General features: G+C 66.0%; 2 protein-coding genes and 1 long non-coding RNA gene across 5 annotated transcripts; all 3 read right to left on the bottom strand.

Annotated features, from left to right (window-relative positions):
* Positions 1-690: 690 nt before the first annotated feature.
* Positions 691-1,760, bottom strand: LOC123651458. The gene is made up of 2 exons (XR_006740197.1): positions 1,032-1,760; positions 691-809 (listed from the first exon to the last, which is right to left on the bottom strand). It is a non-coding gene; the product is annotated as an uncharacterized LOC123651458 (long non-coding RNA).
* Positions 1,761-2,683: 923 nt separating this feature from the next.
* On the bottom strand, positions 2,684-16,310 carry SSH3 (slingshot protein phosphatase 3). 2 transcript variants are annotated; one of them, XM_036416706.1, is made up of 16 exons: positions 16,302-16,310; positions 16,106-16,107; positions 12,642-12,724; positions 11,822-11,859; positions 10,876-11,107; positions 9,944-10,062; positions 9,796-9,867; positions 9,386-9,451; positions 9,093-9,281; positions 8,891-8,984; positions 8,536-8,664; positions 8,393-8,439; positions 7,686-7,832; positions 6,333-6,533; positions 5,334-5,625; positions 2,684-3,604 (listed from the first exon to the last, which is right to left on the bottom strand). In XM_036416706.1, the coding sequence occupies exons 3-16, from the start codon at positions 12,705-12,707 to the stop codon at positions 3,296-3,298; spliced, it is 2,001 nt and encodes a 666-aa protein (XP_036272599.1). In that variant the 5' UTR covers positions 12,708-12,724; positions 16,106-16,107; positions 16,302-16,310; the 3' UTR covers positions 2,684-3,295. The 2 variants fall into 2 exon arrangements, with proteins under 2 accessions (XP_036272599.1, XP_036272600.1); XM_036416707.1 differs by lacking the exons at positions 16,106-16,107; positions 16,302-16,310 and adding exons at positions 14,287-14,289; positions 16,031-16,039.
* ANKRD13D (ankyrin repeat domain 13D) lies at positions 14,735-26,391 on the bottom strand. 2 transcript variants are annotated; one of them, XM_045573832.1, is made up of 15 exons: positions 26,183-26,391; positions 25,658-25,793; positions 25,453-25,577; positions 23,941-23,986; positions 22,618-22,761; positions 22,225-22,414; positions 19,075-19,141; positions 18,673-18,754; positions 18,417-18,478; positions 18,191-18,321; positions 16,974-17,131; positions 16,354-16,475; positions 15,645-15,812; positions 15,328-15,419; positions 14,735-15,060 (listed from the first exon to the last, which is right to left on the bottom strand). In XM_045573832.1, the coding sequence occupies exons 1-15, from the start codon at positions 26,270-26,272 to the stop codon at positions 14,847-14,849; spliced, it is 1,827 nt and encodes a 608-aa protein (XP_045429788.1). In that variant the 5' UTR covers positions 26,273-26,391; the 3' UTR covers positions 14,735-14,846. The 2 variants fall into 2 exon arrangements, with proteins under 2 accessions (XP_045429788.1, XP_036272604.1); XM_036416711.2 differs by having other exon boundaries at positions 15,645-15,808; positions 16,365-16,475.
* Between the last annotated feature and the right edge of the window lie 862 nt (positions 26,392-27,253).

Genomic DNA, 27,253 nt, shown 5'->3' with positions numbered 1-27,253 from the left:
ACTGAAATGTTCACCATTTAAGTTCACTTAAGTAAATCATGGGTTCCATCCTGTAGAATGTGTGGTTATCCTATGTAATAAAAGGCTAGTATGCAAACTGACCGAACAGCAGAGAGTGGCTGTGATGCTCACTGAACGCAGGAGCTGCCCCCTGGTGGTCAGGGTGCTCCATCGGGGGAGCACCACTCAGCCGGAAGCTGGGCTCATGGCTGCTGTGGAGGTGGGGGCGGAGCCTCTCCAGCCTCCGTGGCAGCACTAAGGATGTCCAACTGACAGCTCAGGCCCACTCCCAGCGCCAAAGTGTCAGTCAGACATCCCCTCAGGGCTCCCAGTCTGTGAGAGGGTCAGGCGGGGCCGAGTGCACGAATTTCACACACCAGGACTCTAGTTTTAAATAAGACAGAGCAGCAGCTCCTTTTGCTCAAATAAATGCTTTTTATTCTTTAAAAATAAATAAAAATAAGGCAGAGCTTGTTATACTGGTGTGCAACTCTTTGTGATATGCAAAACTTTTCAAAGTGAGAATAGTATGTTAACATACAATTCATATTTTTGAAAAGAATACACACAAATATTTGATGACATAAGCACGAATGTCTTTGGAACCTCTCAAGAAGCTGGTAACAGTGGTTGCCTGTGAAAGATTGAAGGATAGGATCTGAGGGACACTTTTAATTTTGTCTTTTTTTAAAAAAACATTTTTTGCCCCTTTAACAATTCGTGAGTTTGTATATAGCGTTCTTAATCATTTGTCTGCATTTTTTATGCAGTTTCCAGTTTTTGTTCTTTTGTGTGCTGAACTCTTACTGCTTTTTAAAAATATATTTTATTGATTTTTTTACAGAGAGGGATAGAGAGTTAGAAACATCGATGAGAGAGAGTCATTGATCAGCTGCCTCTTGCACACCCCTCACTAGGGATGTGCCTGCAACCAAGGTACATGCCCTCGACCGGAATCGAACCCGGGACCTTTCAGTCTGCAGGCCAACGCTCTATCGACTGAGCCAAACCAGTTTCGGCTGAACTCTTACTTCTCAAGAGTCCTCCATAGACTCTAGTGGGCCCACAGCTCTGAGCTCACAGCTGGACGTTCCCAGCACTGTCCCTCCCACCTGCCCCAGGGGAGTGTGGGTGAGCCTCCTGGGTAGCTATAGGGAGACATGCAGTCCCTAGTGTTTGCTCAGCAGGGTGGACCAGCTAAGTGGATCGAGAATCAGATCAAACTTCTCTGTACCCCACCTTATGACCTTTGGCCCGACAGCCACAGACAGGAACAGACAATTCCTCAGAGGCTGAATTCTGTCCGGCATAATGACATGTATGTTAAAATATCCCAGTGGGAGGGGTGCTCAGGGATTTCCTGGCCTCATCCCTCTGTTTTATAGTAACTTACAAGGTACTTCACCTTAAGCGGGAGAGCCAGGGTTAGAAGCCTCCTGTCCCTCAGTGCTCTAGGATTAGCGCACCAGGTTATGGAGAAGAGACTCATTCTTAAAACGAAGCATCAGGCCCTGGCTGGTTTGGCTCAGTGGGTAGATCATCAGCCTGCACACTGAAGGTCCCGGGTTTGATTCCAGCCTCCACTTCATGAGTAACTCCCTTCAGCTGTCCCAACAGAGCAAGCACATACAGTCCAGGTTGCAGGCTCCGTCGCCAGTAGGGGGCGTGCACGAGGCAGCTGATCAATAATTCCCATCATTGATGTTTCTATCTCTCTCTCCCTTACCCTGCCTCTCTGAAATCAATAAAAAAAATATTTAAAAAACCCAAAACAAAACTGGGCATTAGCCAAGACCGGTTTGGCTCAATGGATAGAGCGTTGGCTTGGGGACTGAAAGGTCCCAGGTTCGATTCCGGTCAAGGGCATGTACCTTGGTTGCGGGCATATCCCCAGTGCGGGGTGTGCAAGAGGCAGCTGATCGATGTCTATCTCTCATCTATGTTTCTAACTCTAACTCACTCTCTTCCTCTCTGTACAAAATCAATAAAATATATTTAAAAAAAAAACAAAACAAAAACTGGGCATCAGGTCTCAAATTAATGAAAACATTTGGTGCCAGCTCTACCTGAGGCTTGCTTTGAGGGAATAACCCCCCACTTACCCACCCCAACCAAAGCAGTGTGGCGCAGGCCAGAGGATGTGACCTTGGGAAGAGGGGCGACCAGTGACAACAATGGGGCCACTTCTCGAATGCTGCACCTAAGCAGAAGGAGCCCCTAGGCCAAGGGGGAGGCCCAGCGAGGCTGGCAGGAAAAGGGTGGTTAGGACCCAACGTGTGCCCAAGAACTAGCATCAGGTGTCCAAAAGGAGCCTCGAGGTTCGGAGCAGGCTTGGTCCTGTCCGGGCAGGTGTTGGCAGCCTCCGCCTCCTCATGAGTAACTCCCTCCAGCTGTCCCAGCAGAGCAAGCTCCTCAGGCCCAATGCAGGCTTGTTCCCCGCCGCGCCCCCCCACCCCCACCGAGGGGGCGTGGGCAGCTGGCAGTACCCAGGCCCTGCCCTAGGAGACGGGGAGACCACACTGGCCTCCCTCCTTTCCCATTCTCCCTCCCACCCCACCCCACAGGCACCTCTCAGGACACCAGGGAATGGTGGGGGACTGGAGGAGTAAAAAGAGGCCAGACTCCTTGTGGGACCACAGAAGCAAGGGGCTGACAGCAGATGGCTTCATCATAAAATCAAAAATAATATGAAAATGTCTTTTTTATTTCTAAGTACAAAGTCAGACACTACGAAGACTGGAAAACTATGCAGGACAAAAAGAGGACTCTCTTTGGCCTGGTGCCCTGTGTCCCAGGGCTGTGCCATGGCAGGGAGGTGGGTGTTGGGGGGAGGGGTTGGAAGGGGCAGCAGCAAAAAACCGCAGATGGCTGTAAGGTGTGTGAGGGAGGCCAACCTGCCGGCCCCACCAGAGCGCCCAGCTCTCTGCTCCTCAGAGCCCCCCGGGAGGAAGGGGGCAGAGATGAGGCAGACGGGGTGGGTGAGGGAGGGAGAGGAGGGAGCCTGGGGACTGTTTTATCCCACGGCTGCACGTGTTTCAGGCAGCGGGTGAGAACGCCCCCAGAGCACCCCCATTCTCTCACTCTATCCCCCATGGCAGAGCAAGCGCTGAGCCCTGGACAGTGGACATGGGTCTGAGACTTAAGGCTGAAGAGTCTGAGGCTGTAGTGAAGGGGCCTGGACCCCCTGGGCGGAGCTAAGGAGTGAGACACGCTGCCCGGAGTGAGGTGTGCCCATCCCAGGAGCTGTGTGCAGGGCCTCTGCTAGTGTCTAAGGGGGCGCAGGCACGTGTGAGGCTCAGGCCTCGCCCTCCTCCCCGCTGCTGTCCACGCTGGCCTGCCTCACCACCCTCCTGAGCCTGGGTGTGGAGGAAGCACCAGCCTCCCTCGGTCCCGGCTCCTGCTCCTGCTTTTGCTCCTGCTCCTGCTCCTGGAAGGCCCGGCTCCGGCTGGCCACCAGGGCGGCGCTGTTGAGAGCAACCACAGACTGGCGGGACTTCAGGGCAGGCCAAGACCCCTTGCAGAGCCGCCTGCCTCCCTTGGCCTCAGAGACCTGAAGAACGGGCTGTGGAGGGTCTTCGTCTGAGGTTTCGCTCGAAGAGAAAACCTGGGAGGGGGAAAGGATAAGGAAAAAGAGTCACAGAGCACAGAGCCCGGAAAAGGCTGGGTGCAGAATGTTTGTTGACTGAATACGAAAAAACCGAGCTGCTCATGAGTCACATTTCCCTAGGAGGGAAGACCCCTCAAAGCCCTACTGCCCTTGCTCCTCAGCCCTCACCTGTCTAAGCTTTCTGGCCCCAGAAGCCCTCCCTAGCTTCTCTGCACCTGCCATGTCATCAAGGCCCCTACTTCCTCATCTCGCCCCCTCTGCCTTTTTTTTTTTTTTTTAAATATATTAATTTCGTACAGAGAGGAAGGGAGAGAGAGAGTTAGAAACATCAATGAGAGAGAGAGTCATCGATCAGCTGACTCCTGCACACCCCCCACCGGGGATATGCCCGCAACCAAGGTACATGCCCTTGACCGGAATTGAACCCGGGACCCTTCAGTCCCCAAGCCAACGCTCTATCCATTGAGCCAAACCGGTTTCGGCTCCCTCTGCCTTTTTTGATTTGAGAGATTTGTTGTTCCACTTATTTATGCATTCATTAGTTGATTTTTAAAAATATATATTTTACTGATTTTTTTTACAGAGAGGAAGAGAGAGGGACAGAGAGTTAGAAACATCGATGAGAGAGAATCATCGATCAGCTGCCTCCTGCACACCCCCTCTGAGGATGTGCCTGCAACCAAGGTACATGCCTCTGACCGGAATCGAACCTGGGACCTTTCAGTCCGCAGGCCGACGCTCTATCCACTGAGCCAAACCGGTTTCTGCTCATTAGTTGATTTTTTTTTTAAATATTTCTTTGCTGATTTCAGAGAGGAAGGGAGAGGGAGATCAATGATGAGAGAGAATCACTGAATGGCTGCCTCCTGCACACCCCTGCTGGGGACAGAGCCCAAAATCCTGGCATGTGCCCTTGACCGGAATCGAATCCAAAACCCTTTAGTCTGCAGGCTGATGCTCTATCCACTGAGCCACACCGGCTAGGGCGCATTAGTTGATTCTTGTATGTGTCCTGGCCAGGGACTGAACCCACAACCTTGGTGTGTTGGGACAAGACTCTAACCAACTGAGCTACCCAGCCAGGTGCCCCCTCTGCCTAGACAGTCATTTGTGAAACACATTGCAGGTGCCAGGGCCCTGAGCTGGGAGTGGGGTGAGGACAGCCTGCCTTAAGGACCGCCCACACCCACCCACCGCCATTCCTTCTTCCCCATCCTTCCACACCAGCGCCTCCTCCTCCGGGAGGCTCTCCCCAAACGCCCCCTCTCTGAGATGAGCCCTCCTTCCCTGGGCCAGCCAGGACTTTGCTCGCCTCAGTGCTGTAACCCTCTGCATCTCCTCCTCTGATGTGCTGCCTCTCAGATTTGGGAAGGGCTGCCAAGATCATCTCATCTGCCCCCCTCGAGGGCCAGCAGCCAGAGGTCTAGCCCCTGGCCTGGGGAGGATGCTGACCGCACAGCCGGGCCGCCCTGCCCCTTAGGAAGCAAATCCTTTCGCCAGGAGGAGAGCCGCCTGCAGCCTCCCGCCGGGCTCACTCCCCGGAGCCCGGGTGCCCCGGTCCCACGACGGCTCTCCCGCCCCCTGGAGGCAGCCTCAGCTGCCCTCATTAGCTCCTCTCCGCTCCGAGGGACCAGGTCCCCGTGCTCAGGCCCCCTTGCTCGTCGATCCTGGTCCCTCTCCATCCTCCCGCCACCTGCCCCTCCTCCTGGTCCCAGCCCAGCCTCACCTCCGGCAGGTCCGCGGCCCCGGCCCCGGGGGCGCGCTCCGGCTCCAGCTCCAGCTCCGAGGGCGGCTCCAGGAGGCTGATGGACCGCATGACCCCGCGGAGGTTGATGCGCGGCCGTGGTCCGGGCTCTTCCCTCGGGGACGGCTGGCTCTCCGCCAACCCCGTGGCCAGCACCTCCCCACTGCCCCCCGGTTCCGGCGGGAACAGCGGGGACGGCGCACAGACCCCGGGGGCCAGGGCCTCCTCCGGGGAGGCCCCGCCCGCTTTCTGCTCCCAGACGTGGCTCTGCCGGCTGCGAGGAGACGGGCCCGGTCAGCTCGGAGCGGCGGCGGCATCCCGCCCCGCCCCGCCCCCCGCGCGGTACCGGCCGTCAGGATCCCGCCCCCGCCCCGCCCCGCCCCCCGCGGTACCTGGCCGTCAGGATCCCGCCCCGCCCCGCCCCGCCCCCCGCGGTACCTGGCCGTCAGGATCCCGCCCCGCCCCCCGCGCGGTACCCGGCCGTCAGGATCCCGCCCCGCCCCGCCCCCCGCGCGGTACCCGGCCGTCAGGATCCCGCCCCGCCCCGCCCCCCGCGCGGTACCCGGCCGTCAGGATCCCGCCCCGTCCCGCCCCCCGCGCGGTACCCGGCCGTCAGGATCCCGCCCCGCCCCGCCCCCCGCGCGGTACCTGGCCGTCAGGATCCCGCCCCGCCCCCCGCGCGGTACCGGCCGTCAGGATCCCGCCCCGCCCCCCGCGCGGTACCTGGCCGTCAGCATCCCGCCCCGCCCCGCCCCCCGCGCGGTACCCGGCCGTCAGGATCCCGCCCCGCCCCGCCCCCCGCGCGGTACCCGGCCGGCAGGATCCCGCCCCGCCCCGCCCCGCCCCCCGCGCGGTACCCGGCCGGCAGGATCCCGCCCCGCCCCGCCCCGCCCCCCGCGCGGTACCCGGCCGTCAGGATCCCGCCCCGCCCCCCGCGCGGTACCTGGCCGGCAGGATCCCGCCCCGCCCCCCGCGCGGTACCTGGCCGTCAGGATGCCCTGGTAGGTCTGCAGCTGGCGCAGGAAGCCCGGGTTGGGGCGGGCGATGGGCCGGAGCTCCTGCACGTGGCGCAGGGCCTGCTCCAGGCCCCAGCCGTACTGCTTCATGGCGTACGCCACCACCGTGGCCGCCGAGCGGCTGACGCCCATCTTGCAGTGGACGAGCACCCGGGTGCCCTGCGCTCTGTGGAGGCAGGACGGGTGAGCCCCGGCCCGGCCCCTCGCTGCGAGGGCCCTGCCGTATGGGGGGGGCAGGCAGGGCACAGGGGAGGAGGCTGCCCGGGCACATGGGAGGACACCGGGGAGGACACGGGGAGGACACGGGGGAGGACACGGGGAGGACACGGGGGAGGACACGGGGAGGACACGGGGAGGACACGGGGGAGCACACGGGGGAGGACACGGGGGAGGACACGGGGAGGACACGGGGGAGCACACGGGGAGGACACGGGGGAGCACACGGGGGAGCACACGGGGGAGGACACGGGGAGGACACGGGGGAGCACACGGGGGAGCACACGGGGGAGGACACCGGGGAGCACACGGGGGAGCACACGGGGGAGCACACCGGGGAGCACACGGGGGAGCACACGGGGGAGCACACGGGGGAGCACACGGGGGAGGACACGGGGAGCACACGGGGGAGCACACGGGGGAGCACACGGGGGAGGACACGGGGGAGCACACGGGGGAGCACACGGGGGAGGACACGGGGGAGCACACGGGGAGCACACGGGGGAGCACACCGGGGAGCACACGGGGGAGCACACGGGGGAGGACACGGGGAGGACACGGGGGAGCACACGGGGGAGGACACGGGGAGCACACGGGGGAGCACACGGGGGAGGACACGGGGAGCACACGGGGGAGCACACGGGGGAGGACACGGGGGAGCACATGGGGGAGGACACGGGGGAGCACACGGGGGAGCACACAGGGGAGCACACGGGGGAGGACACGGGGAGGACACGGGGAGGACACGGGGGAGGACACGGGGAGGACACGGGGGAGCACACGGGGGAGGACACGGGGGAGGACACGGGGGAGCACACGGGGGAGCACACAGGGGAGGACACGGGGGAGGACACGGGGGAGCACACGGGGGAGCACACGGGGGAGCACACGGGGGAGGACACGGGGGAGGACACGGGGGAGCACACGGGGGAGCACACGGGCCCAGGCACCGGGGAGGAGGCAGGGGAGAAGCAGCGGGAGGAGGGCGTGGGCCCTGCCGCGGGCGGTGGCGGGGGCTGGGTACGGGGGAGGAGGCAGGGGAGAAGCAGCGGGAGGAGGGTGTGGGCCCTGCCGCGGGCGGTGGCGGGGGCTGGGCACGGACCGGGCGGCCTCCAAGAAGCGGTGCGTCTCCTTCCAGTGCGGCAGCAGCTGGGCGGACTCCTCGTCCCAGAGGCGCACGTTGTGGTAGGTGAAGCGCTCGGGGTAGAAGTTGTCGATCTCCCGGGCCATGTTCAGGATGTGGCTGACCCTGCGGGGGGCGGGCAGCTGCCTGGCCGGGGGCTCAGGTCACCACCGGCCAGGGGACCTGGCGGGCCGGGCGTTCCTGTCTCGTTCTCGGCTCTGAGCCAGGTGGGGCGGCACGGGCACGACGGGAGAGGTGAGGCCGGCAGCCCCGGGCCCATCATGGCACCCCCTGGGCCTGGGTCCCCTCTAGTCTGCAACCTGGGCCTCCGGTTACTCTCAGAAGCCAGTCTGAGAACAGCCGCTGAGAGCAGCTGGTGCTGGGCCCTAACTGGTGGGCGAATGATCGGAACCCACGGGAGCCAGCAGCCGGTGCCCCCGCGAGAGGGGCACCTCCATCCCCCTCACGGCGTGGGGGGGGGGGGGGGGAGAGGGGCCAGGGACCACAGCCAGCCGGCACGGGGCGGTTCTGTTCCGCCCAAGAGCATGCCGAGGGGCACGGCCCGGGCTCGGGCTGGAAGCTGAGTTAGCAGCTGCCAAGGGGAGTCCGGGGGCTTCTGACCAGGCGGCCCCTGAAGGGAGGCCAGGCAAGAGGGGTGACAGGCTACGGGCAGGCTCAAACCCTACCTGTTCCTCTGCAGCTCTTCCAGGTTCGCTGCGTTCCACTCCGAGCCCTGTGGGCAGACAGGGAGAGAAGCGCCATTCTCCCCCGCACCGCACCGGCCGGCCACGGTCTCCGCCACCCCCACCTCTGCCCGCCCCCGGCTCACCAGGTAGAGGTGGGGGAAGATGCGGGAGGCCCGGTCCCGCTGCGCCATGAGCAGCAGCATCTGGTTGTCGATGAAGTCGCGGTACTGCTGGAGGGGGTGCCCCAGGCGCAGCTCCAGGGCCTGGCGGATCTGCGGGCGGGAAGGACGGGACAGGTCCCTGAGCCCCCCTCCCCTCCGGGCCTCTGGGGACAGGCCGTCCATCCGTGCGGGAGAGCTGAGGCCAAGCGCCCGGGCTGGCCGGGGACGGGGGAAAGCTGGGCGGGAAGACTCCGAGGGGAGGAAAGCTGGCTCCCAGCCGGAGGGTTCCTCCACCCCCTCCGAGCCCGGCTTCCTCCCGGCCCCGCACCCTGCCCACCTCTTTGGAAGTGACGCTGTCCAGGTCACTGGTGTCCAACACCTTCCACAGCTCGGCCCGGATGGCCTGCTCCATCTGCTCCTGTTCCGAGGACCTGAGAGCCGAGCCCGTCAGTCAGTCAGTCCGGGGGCCCTTTCCCTGCTTTGCCATGGCACCACCCCACCTCCCCCCGCCCCCCATTTCCTGCCTGCCCTGGACCGACCTGCCAGGCTCGGCGCTGGGGGGCCGCAGAGACTCCAGGTCAGCCATGGCCATCCACTCGTTGAGACAGCTCTGGTCAGAGCTCAGTCTGTCCTGGTAGTGGCTGGCCCAGGTGAGGGCACTGCCCCCTGGCACCAGACCGCTGCCCAGAGCCGCCTCACACGCCTGGTGCAGCACCTGGAGCGTGGCCCTGGGGCAGAGAGAGGCTGGGCGGCGCCGTCCTCCCCGCCTCCCCGCCGGGACCCGCAGCCGGCTCTGAGGAGGGGCCCGCTGAGCCGGCCCGCCGGCTCTTACCACATGGTCTGGATGGAGATCGGCTTGAAGATTCGACTCTGCCCGCCGGACGTCACACTGAAGCCCCTGAGGGAGAGCAGGGAGGTGGAACCCGCTCCGGGCCTGTGACAGAGCCCCTTGGAGGCGCACCCACCGGCCACCTCATGAGGCGGGTCCTCACACCACGTACGCCTTTGAGCTTCAAAATAAGCCCCTTCTGCCAGACCTGGGGCAGCTGAGGCCCAGAGCAGTTAGGTGACCTGCCCAGGACCACACAGTAAGTCTGAGGTCGGGCTGGGAGTAGGCCGGGCCTCAGACACTCGGCCTGGGGACCACAGCAGCTGCCCGGTGCCCCCCACCCCCATCATCTGCACCACATCCTCGCCTCGCCGCTCCTCTCCCCTCCCCCGCCCTCCAGGTGCCCCTCTTACCCATCTCCGTCGAGGTACACCTGGGTGTCACTCCAGAGAGGCAACACCAGGCCCAGGGTGCAGCTGTGGGAGCTGGCGGGACAGGGGGAGGCCGTTGCTCCCCAGCACCCCACTTCCCAGCCCCCCCACTTCCTCTCCCCGCTCCCACCTGCTGTCCGGGAAGTCCACTCCCAGGAGGACCATCTCGTCCTGGCTCTCGCCGTCTCTTGTGGAGACGAGCAGCAGGTAGCGGAGCCGGGGCGGCCGGGCTGCCTCCAGCTGGGCTGCCTGGGGTGGGGGGTGGGGAGACAGAATGCCAAGGTCAGCGTGGCCCCGTGGACCCTGCCCCCCTCCCCGGGATGCACACCGGGCCTAGGGCAGACCTGCTCCCGCCACACCGCCCCCTTCTCCCCAGACAGCAATCCGCGGGCGCGTTCCAGGGGTTCCAACTTTTGAACGTTATGGTCAATAAAACGTTTTGAAAGGTTTTCTTGAAAGGGTGCACGTGTGGGGAGAAGGGGAGCATGAACCCGACAAAGACTGCCCGTGTTTTATTTTTGCCTGGGAAGGAGGTTTCAAACAAACCCTTTCGCTTGCCATTACCACCATTTCATCCAAGAAACGTTTCTCACCAAAGAAATAGGAAAGACGCGATCTCACCTCAAAAGACGGTCCCCGTGGAGTGAACTCAGCTCCACGAAAGACGGACCGCCTCCCTTTCCCTCTGGCTGCAGTGAGAGGGCCCCCAGGCATCCGGGGACCAGGCCTCGCGCTCCCACCTGTGTCCGCCCCCCAGGCCCCCAGCACCGGCTCCTGTGAGCGCTCACGGCTCCCTGAGCCCGGCCTCTGGGCGGCTCGCACTGTTGGGCAGGCCTTGCTGCATTTGCCCAGAAACCCGTCCCTGTGTGGCCCCAGCGCTTGGGTCAGACGGGCCCTACAGGCTCCTGCAGAACAGACCCCGGTCCTCTCCCAGCCCTCAGGCACCTGGAGACAGAGCCTCTCCCTGATAAACCACCCAGGGTGCCCCCTGCCCTCCCCCCACTGCTCCCCAGACATGCACAGCGGCTCCAGGGAGGACTCTCCCCCCCAGAGGGCCCTCACCAGGCGGATGTCGTCCTGCGGCCTCAGCAGCTCCACCATGAGGCGGAGGTGCTGACTCTGCTCCTGCTTCTGGGGGCTCTGGGGCCCATGCCCGCTGTCCGTCTGGTCCCCGCCGAGCTGCTCTTCCCCCGAGGGCTCCCCCGAGGGCCGAGGGCTGGGCTCCGAGGCCTCCTCACCGTCCCCTCCGTCCTGCAGCCCCAGCACCGCCCCATGCAGCACCGCGAAGCTCTGCCTGGTGGGGCGAGGAAACGTGCCGGCCGGTTGTCCCTCTCAGGACAGAGGCCCCTCAGATCCCCCCGAGGGCCCTCAAAACAGGAGTGGAGCCCTGGTGGGTGTGGCTCAGAGGATAGAGCGTCGGCCTGCGGACTGAAGGGTCCCTGGTTCGATTCCGGTCAGGGGCATGTACCTTGGCTGCGGGCACATCCCCGGTGGGGGGTGTGCAGGAGGCAGCTGATCGACGTTTCTCTCTCATCGATGTTTCTGACTCTCTATCCCTCTCCCTCCTGTGTGTGAAAAATCAATGAAACATATCTAAATAAATAAAACAGGTGTTGGGCCCCACCGGCAGCGCCAGCAGGTGTGCAGTGTGGAGGCCTGGGAACTGAGTTTCCAGCGTGGGCCACCACCCTCGGAGCATTGCTCCCTCTTTCTTCCCACCCGCCTAGCTCACGGGCCCTGGACGCCGAACGGGGGCCAGGGGTCCTCAGGCCCTGCAGGCCCGTCTTGCCCTACAGCCAAGGTCTGGCCTAACGGGCGGAGGGCCCCAAATGATCGGGGGGAGATGAAGGCAAAGGCAGCCAGCTTGGGCGCGAGCCAGCCCTGCCCACGGCGGCTGGCTGTCTGCCAGCCCTCCGGGCGGCCGCGGCCGGTGCCCATCAGCCCAGGTGCTCCATCAGCATCCGCTCCCTGCGCTCCGACGGAGGCCTGTGGGGGGGGGAGTGCTCACCTTCGCTGGAGCCGGCTTCTCCGCCTGGAGGCCTGGTCCTGCTGGGAAAGCAGCGACCCAGGCAGGGTTAGGGCGTGCGGGGGGGGGGGGGGGGGGAATTCCCCCCCAGGTGGAACCAGCAGACCCCGGGCAGGGTTAGGGCGTGCGGGGGGGGGGGGGGGGGAATTCCCCCCCAGGTGGAACCAGAAAATGTGCCAGGTACTCCCCACCCCAGTCTGCACCACCGGAGGCACCAGGGGTCCAGCCCGGGGCCAGGCAGCAGCGGGGTGAGGGCGGGTGGGGTGCTGGAGTTTGGCCCACATCTGGGCCACGAAGCGGGTAGGGCCTCACTGGCTGGTCTGGCGCTCAGAGCTCTGCGCCTTACCTTGTCAGAGTTCTGGAGCCTCAAGACCCTCCCCTGCAGCTGAGCCCTGGATCCTACCCCCCCCCCCCACTCTGCGGAGCCCTGAGTCCTCCCCCCCCACCTGCAGCTGAGCCCTGGGTCCTCCCCCCCCACCTACAGCTGAGCCCTGAGTCCTCCCCCCCCCACCTGCAGAGACCTGAATCCTCCACCCCACCTGCAGCTGAGCCCTGGATCCTCCCCCCCCCCACCTGCAGCTGAGCCCTGGGTCCTCCCCCCCACCTGCAGCTGAGCCCTGGGTCCTCCCCCCCCACCTGCAGCTGAGCCCTGGGTCCTCCCCCCCCACCTGCAGCTGAGCCCTGGGTCCTCCCCCCCACCTGCAGCTGAGCCCCGGCCCCCCCCTCCCCGCACCTCAGCCTGGAAGGGAGGCTGCCGGCGGGCAGCCAGCTCCGGGGGCGGGACCAGCCAAGCCGGACTCACCGGGGGCCCCACCGGCGTGGAGCAGCCGCTGGCGGGGGGCGAGCGGCTGACGGTGACCAGGGCCATGGGGTCGGCGGGAGCACCTGGCGGCGCGGGCACAGACCTCCCGGCGCACGGACGGCCCTGCCCGGCGGGACCAGGAAGGAGACGGAGCCGCCCGGGCCTGGCACCTCCTCGGGGCGGCCCTTAAAGGGCCAGCGCCGTCCGGCCGCTGCGCAGCCCGCACCGCAGGCCGCCCGCCCCGCCCTCGGCCTCCCGCCGGCCGGTCCCGCCTCCGAAGCACGTTAAGGAGGAGCCGGGGCGGGGCGGGCGCAGGTGAGGTGGCCGGACCCGGAGGGCGAGGGCTGGTCCTCCTCCCCGGAGCACCCAGCCCGCCTCCCGCCCCGGCCCCCGCCCCGGCACCGGCCCGCCTCCCGCCCCGGCCCCCGCCCCGGCCCCGGCCCCGGCCCCCGGCCCCGCCCCGGCCCCGGCCCCCGGCCCCCCGGCCCCGGCCCGGCCCCCGGCCCCGTCCCGGCCCGGCCCCCGTCCCGACCCTGGACCCCGGCCCCCCCCCCCCGCCCCGGCCCCCGCCCCGGCCCGGCCCCCGGCCCCCGGCCCCGTCCCGTCCCGGCCCCCGTCCCGACCCCGGACCCCGGCCCCCCCGCCCCGGACCCCGCCCCGCCCCGACCCCGGACCCCGGCCCCCCCCGCCCCGGCCCCGCCCCCGGCCCCCGCCCCCGGCCCCCGCCCCGCCCAGCCGGGCCGCTGGACTCTGCTTCGGCCTCAAAGTCCTATGAGCAGAGGTGGGTCCGGGAAGGCGGGAACGGGGAGCACAGGCTTAGAGGACCAGACAGGGCGGGGCACCCCAAACCTCTCTCCGGCTGGCGGACCCTCTGCTCCCCCTGTGGGTCCCCGGAGACACGCGGGGGTGGGGGGTTCGGGCCGCCTGTAGGGGCGGGTGGCCGAGCGGGTCCGCGGGGGGACTCCATGGCCGGGCCGCCTGGAGGGGGGGGCTGAGCGGGTCCAGGGGGGAGGGGGGAGGGCCGCCTGGAGGGGGGGGCGGAGCGGATCCAGGGGGGTGGGGGTCGGGCCGCCTGGAGGGGGGGGGCTGAGCGGGTCCAGGGGGGATGGGGGGAGGGCCGCCTGGAGGGGGGGACTGAGCGGGTCCAGGGGGGAGGGGGGAGGGCCGCCTGGAGGGGGGGTGGCTGAGCGGGTCCAGGGGGGAGGGGGGGAGGGCCGCCTGGAGGGGGGGGCTGAGCGGGTCCAGGGGGGATGGGGGGAGGGCCGCCTGGAGGGGGGGGCTGAGCGGGTCCAGGGGGGAGGGGGGAGGGCCGCCTGGAGGGGGGGTGGCTGAGCGGGTCCGGGGGGGGAGGGGGGGAGGGCCGCCTGGAGGGGGGGGCTGAGCGGGTCCAGGGGGGAGGGGGTCGGGCCGCCTGGAGGGGGGGGGGGGCTGAGCGGGTCCGCGGGGGACTCCATGGCCGGCCAGTCAGCAGGGGCCGGCGGTGCAGGCTCTGGCTGTGAGGGTCTGAGGGCTCCGTGTCCCCCTCCTGGCGGCACAGGAGTGGGTCCCGGGGAAGCCAGACCGGGGGCCGGAGCACCTGGGTCTGGGAGGTGGCACAGGCTCCGGGGAATTGGTTTTTGTGAAGCACCAACTACTAGACACACGCTGGCTCCTTCCCCCCCACCCCGTTCCCCCCGCCCCCCAGCTCCCCCCGCCTCCCGGCTCCCTCCTAGCTCCGCCCCCCTGGCTCCTACCCCCGCTCCCCCCTCCCGGCTCCTCCCCCCTCCCAGCTCCACCCCCCCAGCTCCCTCCCCCCCCCTCCCGGCTCCCCCCCAGCTCCCTCCCTCCCTCCCAGCTCCCCCCCCCAGCTCCCTCCCCCCCTCCGGCTCCCCCCCAGCTCCCTCCCTCCCTCCCAGCTCCACCCCCCCCAGCTCCCTCCCCCCCTCCGGCTCCCCCCCTCCCGGCAGCCCTGGGGGAGCAGTGGTCTCCTCAGGCTCAGAGGCTGAGGGGGCGTGGCCAAGACGTGACGCCATCACCCAGGTGTGACGCCATCACCCAGTGTCTCCCCGCGGCTTCCACCCAACGGAGCAGAGCACGCGGCCGCCGAAGGTTCTTTATTTCCATCTGGGCTCCAGGCCCCGGCCTCAGCGGCAGGCCGTTCATAAATAAATAAGTTACAAAAGCGGGGGTGGGGGGGCCTGGACAGCCCCCCGGCCGCAGTCCGGCTCAGTGTTCCGTGAGAGACAGCCGCAGGATGCGCTGCAGGTCCTCCTCCTCCTGCTGCCCCCGCCGCTCCCGCTCCTCCTGCTCCCGGGAGGACAGCTCCAGGGCCAGGCGCAGCTGCTCCTCGAAGCTGGGGGCGGCGGGGGCGGGGGGCGCGCTGCGAGGGGCCCCCGGGCCCCGGGGCTCGGTGGACGGGTGCAGGCTTTCCTGGAGGGCCCTTCGGGGAGGCGAGAGGGAGAGCGGGCAGGTGAGCCGCAGCCGGGGAGGCCCGGGCCGGACGGGGCTTTGGGGGACACGGACAGGACAGGGTGGCTGGGTCCTGGGGCCAGAGCCATCCCACAGGCGCCTCCGGTGCCGGGAGGGACGCTGAGGGAAGGCGATCCTGGGACAAGCACCTGCCTGATCCCACCCCGCCGGCCAGGGACCCCGTGGCCCTGAGGGGGGCAGGGCTGCGACGTGGGCTAGGAGGTCCGGGAGGACTCACCGCTCCAACTGAAGCTGCTCCTCGTAGGCCATGGCTCGGGGGGGAGGGCGGGTGCCAGGCCTGGTGTTGGTCAGGGCTTCCCAGACAGTCACCTGCAGCGGCCAAAGCCCAGCACTGTCACCTCTGCCACCCCCCCTGCCCACACCCTGCCCCGCCCGCCCCTGCCCATCCCCTGCCTCACCCGCCCGCCCGCCCCTGCTCGGCCCCGGTGCCCCCCACCCCGCCCGCCTGCACCTGCTTGGCCCCGGTGCCCCCTGCCCCTGCCCGCCCGCACCTGCTCGGCCCCGGTGCCCCCCGCCCCGCCCGCCCGCCCGCACCTGCTCAGCCCCGGCGCCCGCCTGCAGCAGGCTCTGCTGGATGGCGAACTGCAGCAGGTCGTCGTCCTCGTCCCGGAGGGGCTCGCTGCGCTCCGCGCCCAGCACGCTGTACCCCTCGGGCACCTCGAACACCGCGGGGTCCACCTCGCACGGGAAAGGGCTCCCTGGGGGGAGGGGGCCACGCTCAGCCCTGGGGCTCCCAACGCCAGCAAGGCCTCCGCCCCCACGGCGGGCACGCCGGAACCGGGCACGGCGGTACTGAGGCGGGCACGGCGGTACCCAGGCGGGCACACCGGAACCTGGCACGGCGGTACCCAGGCAGGCACGGCTGTACCGAGGCGGGCACGACGGTACCGAGGCGGGCACGACGGTACCGAGGCGGGCACGCCGGAACCAGGCACCGCGGTACCGAGGCGGGCACAGCGGTACCCAGGCGGGCACGGCGGTACCCAGGCGGGCACGGCTGTACCGAGGCGGGCACGCCGGAACCGGGCACCGCGGTACCGAGGCAGGCACGGCAGTACCCAGGTGGGCACAGCGGTACCCAGGCGGGCACGGCGGTACCTGAGGCGGGCACGGCGGTACCCAGACGGGCACAGCGGTACCCAGGCGGGCACAGCGGTACCCAGGCGGGCACGGCTGTACCGAGGTGGGCACGCCGGAACCGGGCACCGCGGTACCGAGGCAGGCACGGCAGTACCCAGGCGGGCACGGCGGTACCTGAGGCGGGCACGGCGGAGGCGGGCACCCACACTGAGCTCAGGGGCTCGTCACAGCCGCACAGGTTGCCAAAGGTGATGCGGGCGTTGAGCACGTGGAAAAGGGGGATCTCTGCGGGGAGAAAGCCGAGCCTGAGCCGCCTGGCCATACGCTGGCGACCGGACGTCCGATTTTTAACAATTTGTCCTGCGGCATTTTTAAAAAGTCCAAAAATTGGGACTTTTTTAAAACACCGCGGGTCGCGGGACAAATTGTTAGAAATCAGGACTGTCCCGCTGAAACCGGTGTGGCTCAGTGGATAGAGCCTGCGGACTGAAAGGTCCCGGGTTCCATTCCGGTCAAGGGCATGTACCTTGGTGGCAGGCACATCCCCAGTGGGAGGTGTGCAAGAGGCAGCTGGTCGATGATTCTCTCTCATCGATGTTTCTAATTCTCTATCCCTCTCTCTTCCTCTCTGTAAAAAATCAATAAAAATATTAAAAAAGAAAACAGGACTGTCCTGCCAAAAGTGGGACGTCTGGTCGCCTTACTCTATGCCCCCCCGTGCCTGGCCCCGGGGCCACGTCCCCCGCCCCCGGAGCGGCCGAGGCCTCCGGTGCCCCCCCTCACCGATCTTGACCGGGAAGCCCGGGGGCAGGCGCAGGGTGATGAAGTCCCGCAGCTTGGCGAAGTGTGCGTTGCTGATGGCCATCAGGTCGATGATGGGGGTCACCTGGTCCCCCAGGGACAGCGGGTGCTCCTCGCTCAGCCACAGCGTCGCCTTGAATCTGCCGGCCAACCACGGGCGTGGGCCAAGGAACCTCTGGTGGCCCCTCTCCCAGGGGCCACCCACTCCGGACCCTGCCTCTGCCTGCCTCTGCCTGCCTCTGCCTGCCTCTGCCTGGCCTCTGCCTGCCTCTGCCTGGCCTCTGCCTGCCTCTGCCTGCCTCTGCCTGCCTCTGCCTGGCCTCTGCCTGCCTCTGCCTGCCTCTGCCTACCTCTGCCTGCCTCTGCCTGGCCTCTGCCTGCCTCTGCCTGGCCTCTGCCTGCCTCTGCCTGCCTCTGCCGGCCTCTGCCGGCCTCTGCCGGCCTCTGCCTGGCCTCTGCCGGCCTCTGCCTGGCCTCTGCCTGCCTCTGCCTGCCTCTGCCTGCCTCTGCCTGGCCTCTGCCTGCCTCTGCCTGCCTCTGCCTGCCTCTGCCTGGCCTCTGCCTGCCTCTGCCGGCCTCTGCCTGCCTCTGCCTGGCCTCTGCCTGCCTCTGCCTGCCTCTGCCTACCTCTGCCTGCCTCTGCCTGCCTCTGCCTGGCCTCTGCCTGCCTCTGCCTGCCTCTGCCTGCCTCTGCCTGGCCTCTGCCTGCCTCTGCCTGCCTCTGCCTGCCTCTGCCTGCCTCTGCCTGGCCTGGGCGCCCTCTCCTCCCTCCGCTGCCCCCGCCTGCCTCCCCAGGAGCTTGTGATCTGGTCCTGTGGCCCGGGCCCAGGCTGGAGCCGATGGCAGTTTGTGCCAGCTCAACGCAGCAGCGTGAGGGCAAGGCGGGGCTGCCGGCTTCCATCTACGGGCCTGACCGCTCCTCACCCACAGCTGGCCAGCACAGCCCCAGGCCAGGGTGCCCGGCTCAGTGCACTGGGCAGCTGAGAGGTTCCTGGGACAGTGCTGGGCCCATCGTAAGCTCCTGTCACGGCTCATCAGACCCTCCCAGTGCCCACGTGTGACCTCTGTTCCCGAGAGGCCGGACTCTGCGAGAGGAAGACAGTGTGTGTGTGTGTGAGTGTGTGTGGCGGGAGTCTGTGAGAGCTCAGGGGCCAGCAGGTCCCTTCACTGGAGGGAGTCCCACCTTGCCCCAGCCTCACCTCTGCACTTTGCTGGACATCTCAATGGGGCGGCCGATGTTCCGTGACTCCAGGCTGAAGTTGGGGTCAAAGTACTCATCGGGGGAAATGGCTGTGGGGTTGGTGGGGCTGGCTGCCTGCTGCACAGGAACCTGGGGGGCCCAGGACCCCGCTTAGCGCTCAGGACGGCACCTGCCTGGCCCGGCCCCGGGCCCCAGCAGCCCCCCGCCCCCCAGCCCCGGCTCACCCCGTTGTGGGAGGAGTGCTGCTGGGCCATCCCGAGGAAGGACTGGAACGGAGTCTTCCCCCCTGAGGAGAAGCGGGAGCCCGTGAAGGGACCTTAGGCCACTGCCCCCCCTCCCCCCCTGGGAGCCTCCTGTCAAGTGGAAGACGGAGCAGACGGGGTGGGGTGACCCCGCAGCTTGTCCCAGACACTCTGGCCCCCTGGACCGGGTGGCCCCGCACAGGGTGGGCTGGGCAGCGGTAGGCGCACCTGGGTTTACCTTTGCTCCTGGACTTGTCCTGATCGGAGAGGTGCTCCGTGCGTGTGCGCGTCACCAGCTCCACGTTGACGGCACTGTACACCTGGGGAGCAGGGGGTGACGGGGGAGCTGGGGGCTCAGGGCCTGTTCCCACACTCAACCTCACCAGCACGGGACCCAATCCTGTCCCCGGGAACAGGAACGCTCGCTCCCCACAGTGGAGGGAGGGAGGGCGGGTCTAAACCCTGGGCAGTCACAGTGACAGGAACATGTCTGCTTTCATCTCAGTGCCGTGGGGGGGGCCCGGGCCGCACAGGGCTCCCAGCCCCGGCTCCTCTGCCTCGGCCTCCAGGGGTGGGCGAGGAGGCGGAGTGGAGCCCTGGGCCCTGTCCTCCCCCAGCCCCCACCACCAGCCTCGCCTGCCTTGGCCTCGTAGCCGCTGACGGTTTCCATCTTCTCAGAGCGCCAGCCCCAGATGCCGCACTTGTTCCTGAAACAGACAGACAGGAGTCCCTGAGGCCCCGCACCCCCTGCCCTGGCCGAAGCCTTCCCTTCCTGGCTCCCTCCAATCAGCTTCTCACTGCGAAGCGTGCGGGGCTGGAGGGGGACGCCCGGGCGGCTGGGACTGGGGACAAGGCCCGGGGACCGGAACGCGCTGAGGCACTGCTGACTCCGTCAGGGGTGGTAACAGTGCAGGGCTGGGTTTAAAAGCATCCTCGCGCGTTAGAGTCACGTGCACAGGCGTTTACTGGTGGAATGACATGGCATCTGGGATGCACTTCCAAACGGTCCAGGGAAAAAGAGAAAAGGCGAGGAAGGATAGATTTGACAAGACGGGCAAGATGTTCAATAAACGTTGAATTTATTGAATATCATACTATTTTGTTGAATATAATACTATTCTCTCTTCTTTCATAAATGTTTGAAATTTTCCATGATAAAAAGTTGGAAATAAAAGTATTTCTCATTCAACAATAATAGCTGGAGACTTCAATATCTCCCTTTCAATGATGGGGAGAACAGGGCAGAAGGTCAACAAGGAAACAGCCGATCTGAACAACACCATAAACTAGACTTCACCGGCTTCCTTCGAACTCCCCACCCAACAGAACACACGTGCTTCCGGAATGCACGGGGACTGGCCTGCAGGACAGACCAGATGCCAGGCCATCAAAGAAGCCGCAATAAAACGCAAAGAACAGACACCACAGTGTGTGTCCTCCCGTCACAGGGGAATGAAACTAGAATTCAATAACAGACAAAAGATTTGGGAAACTCACAGACATATGGAAAGCAAACAACACACTCCCAAATAACCAAAGGATTAAAGAATAAATCAAAAGGAAAATCAGGAAATACTTTGAGATGAATGGAAATGAAAACACAACATATCAAAACTTATGGAACATAGTTAAAGTAGAGCTTAGAGGGAAATTCTTAAATGACTGCATTAAGAAAGAAGAGCCCTAACCAGTTTGGCTCAGTGGATAGAGCATCGGCCCACGGACTCAAGGGTCCCAGGTTCGATTCCGGGCAAGGGCATGTTCCTTGGTTGCGGGCACATCCCCAGTGGGGGGCGTGCAGGAGGCAGCTGGTCGATGTTTTTCTCTCATCCATGTTTCTGACTCTATCCCTCTCCCTTCCTCTCTGTAAAAAATCAATTAAAAAATATTTTTTAAAAAAGTGAACAGAACCCACGGGATAGGAGAAAATATTTGCAAATCATGTATCTGATAAGGGACTTACCTAGAATGTCTAGAATTTATAAAAAGAACTCTTACAACTAAATGATAAAAAGATAACCCAACTTTTTAAATGTGCAAGGAACCTGAAGAGACAGGTCTCCAAAGAAGAAATACAAATGGCCCAAAAGCACATGAAAAGCTGCTCAACGTCACTCGTCCTTAGGGGAATGCAAATAGAGCCGCAGGGAGATGCTGCTCCACACCCAATAGGATGTCACAATCCAGAACAAGTAAGTGAGCAGGGAGCGTTAAGTGAGGACGCGGAGCAATGAGAACCCTCATGCACCACCGGCAGGAGCAGAAAACGCTAGTCCCTCTGGTAGGCAGCCTGGCAGTTCTCCAGCTACACATCCAGTTACCACATGACCCCGCAGATCTACTCCTAGGTATGTATGCCCAACGGAAATGAAAACATATGTCCCCCAAACATCTGTGCACTACTCTTCAGAGCAGCATTCTTCATAAGAGGCAAAAGGTAGAAAGAATCAGAATGTCAATGGACGAATGACTAAACAAAACGTGGTATATTCACACAACCTAGGCAGCCATAGAAAACGATGATGCAGCTGGATGCTACAACTAGGATGAATCTTGAAGACATTATGCTACAGGAAAGAAGCCAGTTACAAAAGACTACATACTACCCTAGCTGGTTTGGCTCAGTGGTTTGAGCATCAGCCTGCAGACTGAAGGGTCCCAGGTTCAATTCCGATCAAGGGCAGATGCCAGGGTTGTGGGCTCGGTCCCCAGTGTGGGGTGTGCAGGAGGCAGCTGATTGATGATTCTCTCTTCACTGATGTTTCTCTCTCTCCCTCTCCTTTCCTCTCTGAAGTCAATAAAATTTTATTTTATTTTTTATTTAAAAAATACATTTTATTGATTTTTTACAGAGAGGAAGAGAGAGGGATAGAAAGTTAGAAACATCGATGAGAGAGAAACATCAATCAGCTGCCTCCTGCACACCCCCCACAGGGGATGTGCCTGCAACCAAGGTAAACGCCCTTGACTGGAATCGAACCCGGGACCCTTCAGTCCGCAGGCCGATGCTCTATCCACTGAGCCAAACCGGTTGTGGCTTTATTTATTTTTTAAAAAAAGAAAAAGCAACATATCATAGGAAATGCCCAGGATAGGCAAATCTATAAAGATCAGTAGTTGCTTAGCGCTGGGGGAGGGAAAAGGGAATGGAAATTGAAAGATACAGGGTTTCTTTCTGAGATGATAAATGTCCGGAAATGAGCAGTGGTGATGGTGCATACCTGTGAACGCACTAGAAACCACTGAATTGTACACTGAGAGAGATGAGCTGGATGGTGTATGACAAGTGCATCCCAGTGAAACGGTTTGGTTTTTCTTTTAGGTGATTCTGAAGTCTGTTGCTGGAACTGGGGCATATGTTGGCACAGAAACACACGCTGGCGGGAAGGGTCAGGCTCCTCGGCTGCCCACAAAGGCCTCTGGCCCAGGCACAGCTCTGCTCCCGAGGAGCCAACTCTCGCGCCAACAGCTGTCCTGGACCACAGCCCCAGTCCTTGTTTTGATGGGAAAATATGCGAGGTTCGGAGTAAAAAAAACTGGGGACACCCTGACCTGGTCTCTTCCCCAGGAAGCCAGCTGCCAGGACAGACAAACAGGTGCAGGCTGGAAGTTGCCACAGGATGCTGAGGTGGCCAATCTTCGGGGGGCACTGGGCCTTCAGTGACACCCCTAACCCCCACCCCCCCCACCCCCGCAATCTGAGCAGCCTCCGCAAGTGGCTCAGCCTCCCAGAGACCTGCACCCGGAGCCTGGAGGGCAGCGCCTGCCGTGCGGCCAGACCCCAACCGACCTCTCAAAAGCCACGTTGCGGGTGTCCAGGTGGGTGGAGACGATGGGCGAGGTGAGGCGGCTGGCCACGTGCTCCTCACTGGGCCGCATGGCGGCCAGCAGCACGTCCGGCTCCGGCGGGGCCAGCCCCAGCATCTCCGTGTGGACCACCTGCCGGTCATGGTCCACTTCCATCACCAGGGCGCCGGCCTCTGCCAGCCGGCGGGGGTGAGAGGGGAGCGCATCAGTGCCAGGCCGAAGGCGATGCCCTCAGCCACCTGCTGCTCAGGGTGGCCTCAGCCCTGGGAGCCCGCCCCCAGACTCCATGTCCACCTCTGAGAGCGGGAAGCAAGGACGGCCGGTCTCCACAGGCCCCAGGAGAAGCCCCGAGCCCGCGGCGAGTCCCCGAGCTCACCCTGGCCCTTGAAGATGAAGCTCCTCCGGCCGCGCTGCCAGCTCATGTGCTCGAAGCCCAGCAGGCTGGTGTCCACCCGCAGGCTCTCGCCCCGCTTCCACACCCGGTACACGTCGCTCGGGCACATCTTGGACACGAGGGGCACTGCAGGGGCACTGAGGTCACCAGGGTTCGTTCCCCGAGGTCCCACCGGGCCCCTCGGCGCCGAGCAGCCCCCACTCACCCCAGCTGTGAACTCTCTCTTCATCCCCACTCACCCCAGCTGTGAACCCCCACTTCATCCCCACTCACCCAGCTGTGAACCCCCACTTCATCCCCACTCACCCCAGCTGTGAACCCCCACTTCATCCCCACTCACCCCAGCTGTGAACCCCCACTTCATCCCCACTCACCCCAGCTGTGAACCCCCACTTCATCCCCACTCACCCCAGCTGTGAACCCCACCCAGCTGTGAACCCCCACTTCATCCCCACTCACCCCAGCTGTGAACCCCCACTTCATCCCCACTCACCCCAGCTGTGAACCCCCACTTCATCCCCACTCACCCCAGCTGTGAACCCCCACTTCATCCCCACTCACCCCAGCTGTGAACCCCCACTTCATCCCCACTCACCCCAGCTGTGAACCCCCACTTCATCCCCACTCACCCCAGCTGTGAACCCCCACTTCATCCCCACTCACCCCAGCTGTGAACCCCCACTTCATCCCCACTCACCCCAGCTGTGAACCCCCACTTCATCCCCCCTCCCCCCAGCTGTGAACCCCCACTTCATCCCCACTCACCCCAGCTGTGAACCCCCACTTCATCCCCCCTCACCCCAGCTGTGAACCCCCACTTCATCCCCCCTCACCCCAGCTGTGAACCCCCACTTCATCCCCACTCACCCCAGCTGTGAACCCCCACTTCATCCCCACTCACCCCAGCTGTGAACCCCCACTTCATCCCCACTCACCCCAGCTGTGAACCCCCACTTCATCCCCACTCACCCCAGCTGTGAACCCCCACTCATCCCCCACCCAGCGGTGAACCCCACTTCATCCCCACTCACCCCAGCTGTGAACCCCCACTTCATCCCCACTCACCCCAGCTGTGAACCCCCACTTCATCCCCACTCACCCCAGCTGTGAACCCCCACTTCATCCCCACTCACCCCAGCTGGTGAACCCCCACTTCACCCCCACTCACCCCAGCTGTGAACCCCCACTTCATCCCCACTCACCCCAGCTGTGAACCCCCACTTCATCCCCACTCACCCCAGCTGGTGAACCCCCACTTCACCCCCACTCACCCCAGCTGTGAACCCCCACTTCATCCCCACTCACCCCAGCTGGTGAACTCCCACTTCATCTCCACGTAGAAGTCCGGGGCCTGGGCAGAGCGGAGCACCGGTCAGGCCCTGCCTGGTGCTGGGGCCAGCGGCCCGGCCGCTCCTGGGAGCCGAGCCCTTCAGCTTGGGGACATCCCGATGCGTTGCCATGGCCCTGGGTGCCCCTATCACTACCCCCCCCCCCCCGAGAAAGGTGGCCAAGGGGTGCCCTAAAGGCCTTCAGCAATCAAACCGTAAGATCTGAGGGCCCTCCTCAACCTGGCTGCCGCGTGCTGGGGCCCCCAGGGAGCTCCTGACTGTTCTGGCCCCCAGAAGCCTCATCTGCAGCCGGAGCACAAGGACCGCTCTGGGCCTGCCCCGGGATGGGGGAAGGAGGTAGTGTGTTTGGAGAGGGCAGACAGCCTTCCAGGCAGTTGGTGAGACCCTCCCTCCCCAGAGCCTGCCTCCACCGGGAGCCCGGCCCGAAGCCCCTGGGGTGCCTCCACCGGGAGCCCGGCCTGAAGGCCCTGGGGTGCCACCGGGAGCCCGGCCTGAAGGCCCTGGGGTGCCTCCACCGGGAGCCCGGCCTGAAGGCCCTGGGGTGCCTCCGGGAGCCCGGCCTGAAGGCCCTGGGGTGCCTCCACCGGGAGCCCGGCCTGAAGGCCCTGGGGTGCCAGCGGAGAGCCCGGCCTGAAGGCCCTGGGGTGCCAGCGGAGAGCCCGGCCTGAAGGCCCTGGGGTGCCACCGGGAGCCCGGCCTGAAGGCCCTGGGGTGCCGCCACCGGGAGCCCGGCCTGAAGGCCCTGGGGTGCCTCCGGGAGCCCGGCCTGAAGGCCCTGGGGTGCCTCCACCGGGAGCCTGGCCTGAAGGCCCTGGGGTGCCACCGGGAGCCCGGCCTGAAGGCCCTGGGGTGCCTCCACCGGGAGCCCGGCCTGAAGGCCCTGGGGTGCCAGCGGAGAGCCCGGCCTGAAGGCCCTGGGATGCCTCCGGGAGCCCGGCCTGAAGGCCCTGGGGTGCCTCCGGGAGCCCGGCCTGAAGGCCCTGGGGTGCCACCGGGAGCCTGGCCTGAAGGCCCTGGGGTGCCTCCACCGGGAGCCTGGCCTGAAGGCCCTGGGGTGCCGCCACCGGGAGCCCGGCCTGAAGGCCCTGGGGTGCCTGGCCAGCGGAGAGCCTCCACCCCGGTGAGCGCTTTCCTTCGGGGCCCGCTCTTGTCCCTGCGGCCCCTCTCCTCGCTGACCCCGGGCTGGGTCCCCAGAGAGGGGCTGGGGGTGAGGGCAGTGTGGGGCGGGAGGGGCCGGGGAGAGGTCAATGGGGGGGACACATATATAATACTTTAAACAATAAAGAATTGAAATAAAAATAATAGAGCTATCGATAAAAAGAGAGAGGGGCGGGGACTTCACCGCAGTGTGGGGAAAGCATGCTGCCCGGGCTGGTGCCCTTCCGAGGCCGGGCCAGGCACGGGGACCAGCGGGACCGCCCCGGCCTTGGCTCCCGCCCTCGCACCGGCCGCCCTCCGTGCCCGGTACCTGGCGGAGTTTGTTGAGCAGCTCCGGGATGCCCGCCAGCCTCTGCCTGGCCCTCTGGTAGTCCCGGTACTGCAGCACCACCTGCACCAGCTCCGGGTCCCCCGTGCTCACCGCCTCCTGCAGGACTGGGGTCACCGCGCGGCTGAGGGGTGCCCTCCGGGCGGCCCGGCCTGGTTGCCCGCCAGCCCGATGCCACCCTCCGTACCTGCCCAGCCCCGGCTGCTCTCTCTGCCCACGTTGGCGTTGTGGCGGAGGAGGACTCGCACGGACTCGAGGTTCCCCAGGGACACGGCCAGCTCCAGGGGGGTGCGGCCCCGCGGGTCCTCCTGCTCGATGTCGTGCTGGGGGAGACGGACCCTCAGCCCGGGGCGCGGAGGGCGAGGGGCGGCCAGAGGCCGCGGGCTGGGCAGGCGGAGGCCTGGGCAGTGAGGCGGCGGGGGGTGGGGGGCGCCCCTCGTTGGCCCTGAGGGAGGGCGAGGGCAGGTGGGCAGGGCCCGCCGCCTCCGGGGCTTTGCGGGGACAGGGCTGGGCCCAGTGCGGGCCTGGCCGGGCTGTCAGGGACCGGGGCCGGGAGTCCTCTCGGCCCGGCTCGGGCGGCCGGGAGGTCGGGCTGGTGCAGCGAGAAGCGGGGAGGCGGGAGGCTCCCAGCGGCCGGGGGCGGCGGGCCGGGCGGGGCCGAGCCTCGGAGGGAGGCCGGGCTCTGGGCGCGGGCCCGGCGCCGGCGGCTCACCTGGCGGCTGTGCAGCGCGGCCTCCAGCTCGCGGTGCCGGTTCGCCCAGACGAGCCGGTGCAGCGGGAAGGTGGGGCCCGGGCCGGCCATGCTGGGCCTCAGCGCCGCATCCCGGGCGGCGGGCGTGGCGAGGGCGGCCCCGCGGCCTGTGCCTGGGCCTGGCGCGGCCCCGCCTCGGTCCTCCCGCCCGGCTACACCCCCGCGGCCCGGACCCCGCTCCGCGGCGGCGGCGGCGCAGGTGGCGGGAGGGCGGGGCGGATCGGGGGCGGGGCCTGGGGCGGGGCGGGGCCGGGGCGGGGCGTCGGCCGCGCGCCCCTCGCCGCCTGCAGCCATGGCAACCGCCGCCGGGCCGCGTGCGCGGAGGCCCGGGCCGCGCCGCCCAGCCCGGGGCCGGTGCGCGCCGGGGGCCGCCGGGCGGGGCCGCCGCGGGGAGGGGCTGCGGGGGGCGGTCCGGAGGGCGGGGCCTGGCTGCGGCTCCGCCCGCGGCCTGCAGGGGGCGCGCCAGCCCAGCCTGGCCCCTCCTTGCGGTCCCGCAGCGGAAGGAGGGGGCGGGGGCGGGGCGTCCGGGCGAGGGGCGGGGCCCGGGGCCCGGGACGTGCGCGCGCAGCGGCTGCCTCTGTGCTGCGCGTGGGTCCCCGTGTTTCTCCCACGGCCCCGGCCCCCCCTCCGGTCCCGGCCCCGGCCCCCCTCCGGCCCCCGGCCCCCGCCGGGCCTGGCTGGTGGCCGCTGAGCGCAGCAGGGGCCTGGCCGGGGCCTGGGCCCGTGTCCCTGGGCGAGGACTGTCCTGACCCCGCGGGGGCCCTTCGGCAGAGGCTGCCTTCGGGGCCAGAGGAAGGAGAGGAAGGAGTTTCGAAATCAGAGCCGGCCGGCCCCTCCGCCCACACGGAACCGAGGGGCAGCCTCCCGGCCCAGCGCTATCGCTGCCCGGCCTTAGCCTGGCGCCTGGGCCTGGCCTTGGGCGACGAGGCGGCCACCCTCACCCTCTCCCCTCAGGCCGCTGTGCTCCCTGCTGTCCGACTCCCAAAGGCACCATACTCCCCAGGGGCCGTCTTGAACCCCCATCTCTTTCTC

The sequence above is a fragment of the Pipistrellus kuhlii genome, unplaced genomic scaffold (genome assembly GCF_014108245.1).
Source record: "Pipistrellus kuhlii isolate mPipKuh1 unplaced genomic scaffold, mPipKuh1.p scaffold_m20_p_56, whole genome shotgun sequence".
Lineage (NCBI taxonomy): Eukaryota > Metazoa > Chordata > Mammalia > Chiroptera > Vespertilionidae > Pipistrellus > Pipistrellus kuhlii.
This window is presented reverse-complemented; position numbering and strand designations above follow the sequence as displayed.

Coding starts and splice junctions, on each gene's coding strand:
- ANKRD13D (XM_045573832.1), bottom strand. CDS start 26,272: ATGGCCGGCCCGGGCCCCACCTTCCCGCTGCACCGGCTCGTCTGGGCG. Junction 25,578..25,657: donor GAGCAGCCGGGGCTGGGCAG/GTACGGAGGGTG, acceptor CGGTGACCCCAG/TCCTGCAGGAGGCGGTGAGC. Junction 15,420..15,644: donor CGGGCGCCGGGGCTGAGCAG/GTGCGGGCGGGC, acceptor TGGCCGCTGCAG/GTGACTGTCTGGGAAGCCCT.
- SSH3 (XM_036416706.1), bottom strand. CDS start 12,707: ATGGCCCTGGTCACCGTCAGCCGCTCGCCCCCCGCCAGCGGCTGCTCC. Junction 8,440..8,535: donor TCTTCCCCCACCTCTACCTG/GTGAGCCGGGGG, acceptor GTCTGCCCACAG/GGCTCGGAGTGGAACGCAGC. Junction 7,833..8,392: donor GAAGAGCTGCAGAGGAACAG/GTAGGGTTTGAG, acceptor CGCCCCCCGCAG/GGTCAGCCACATCCTGAACA.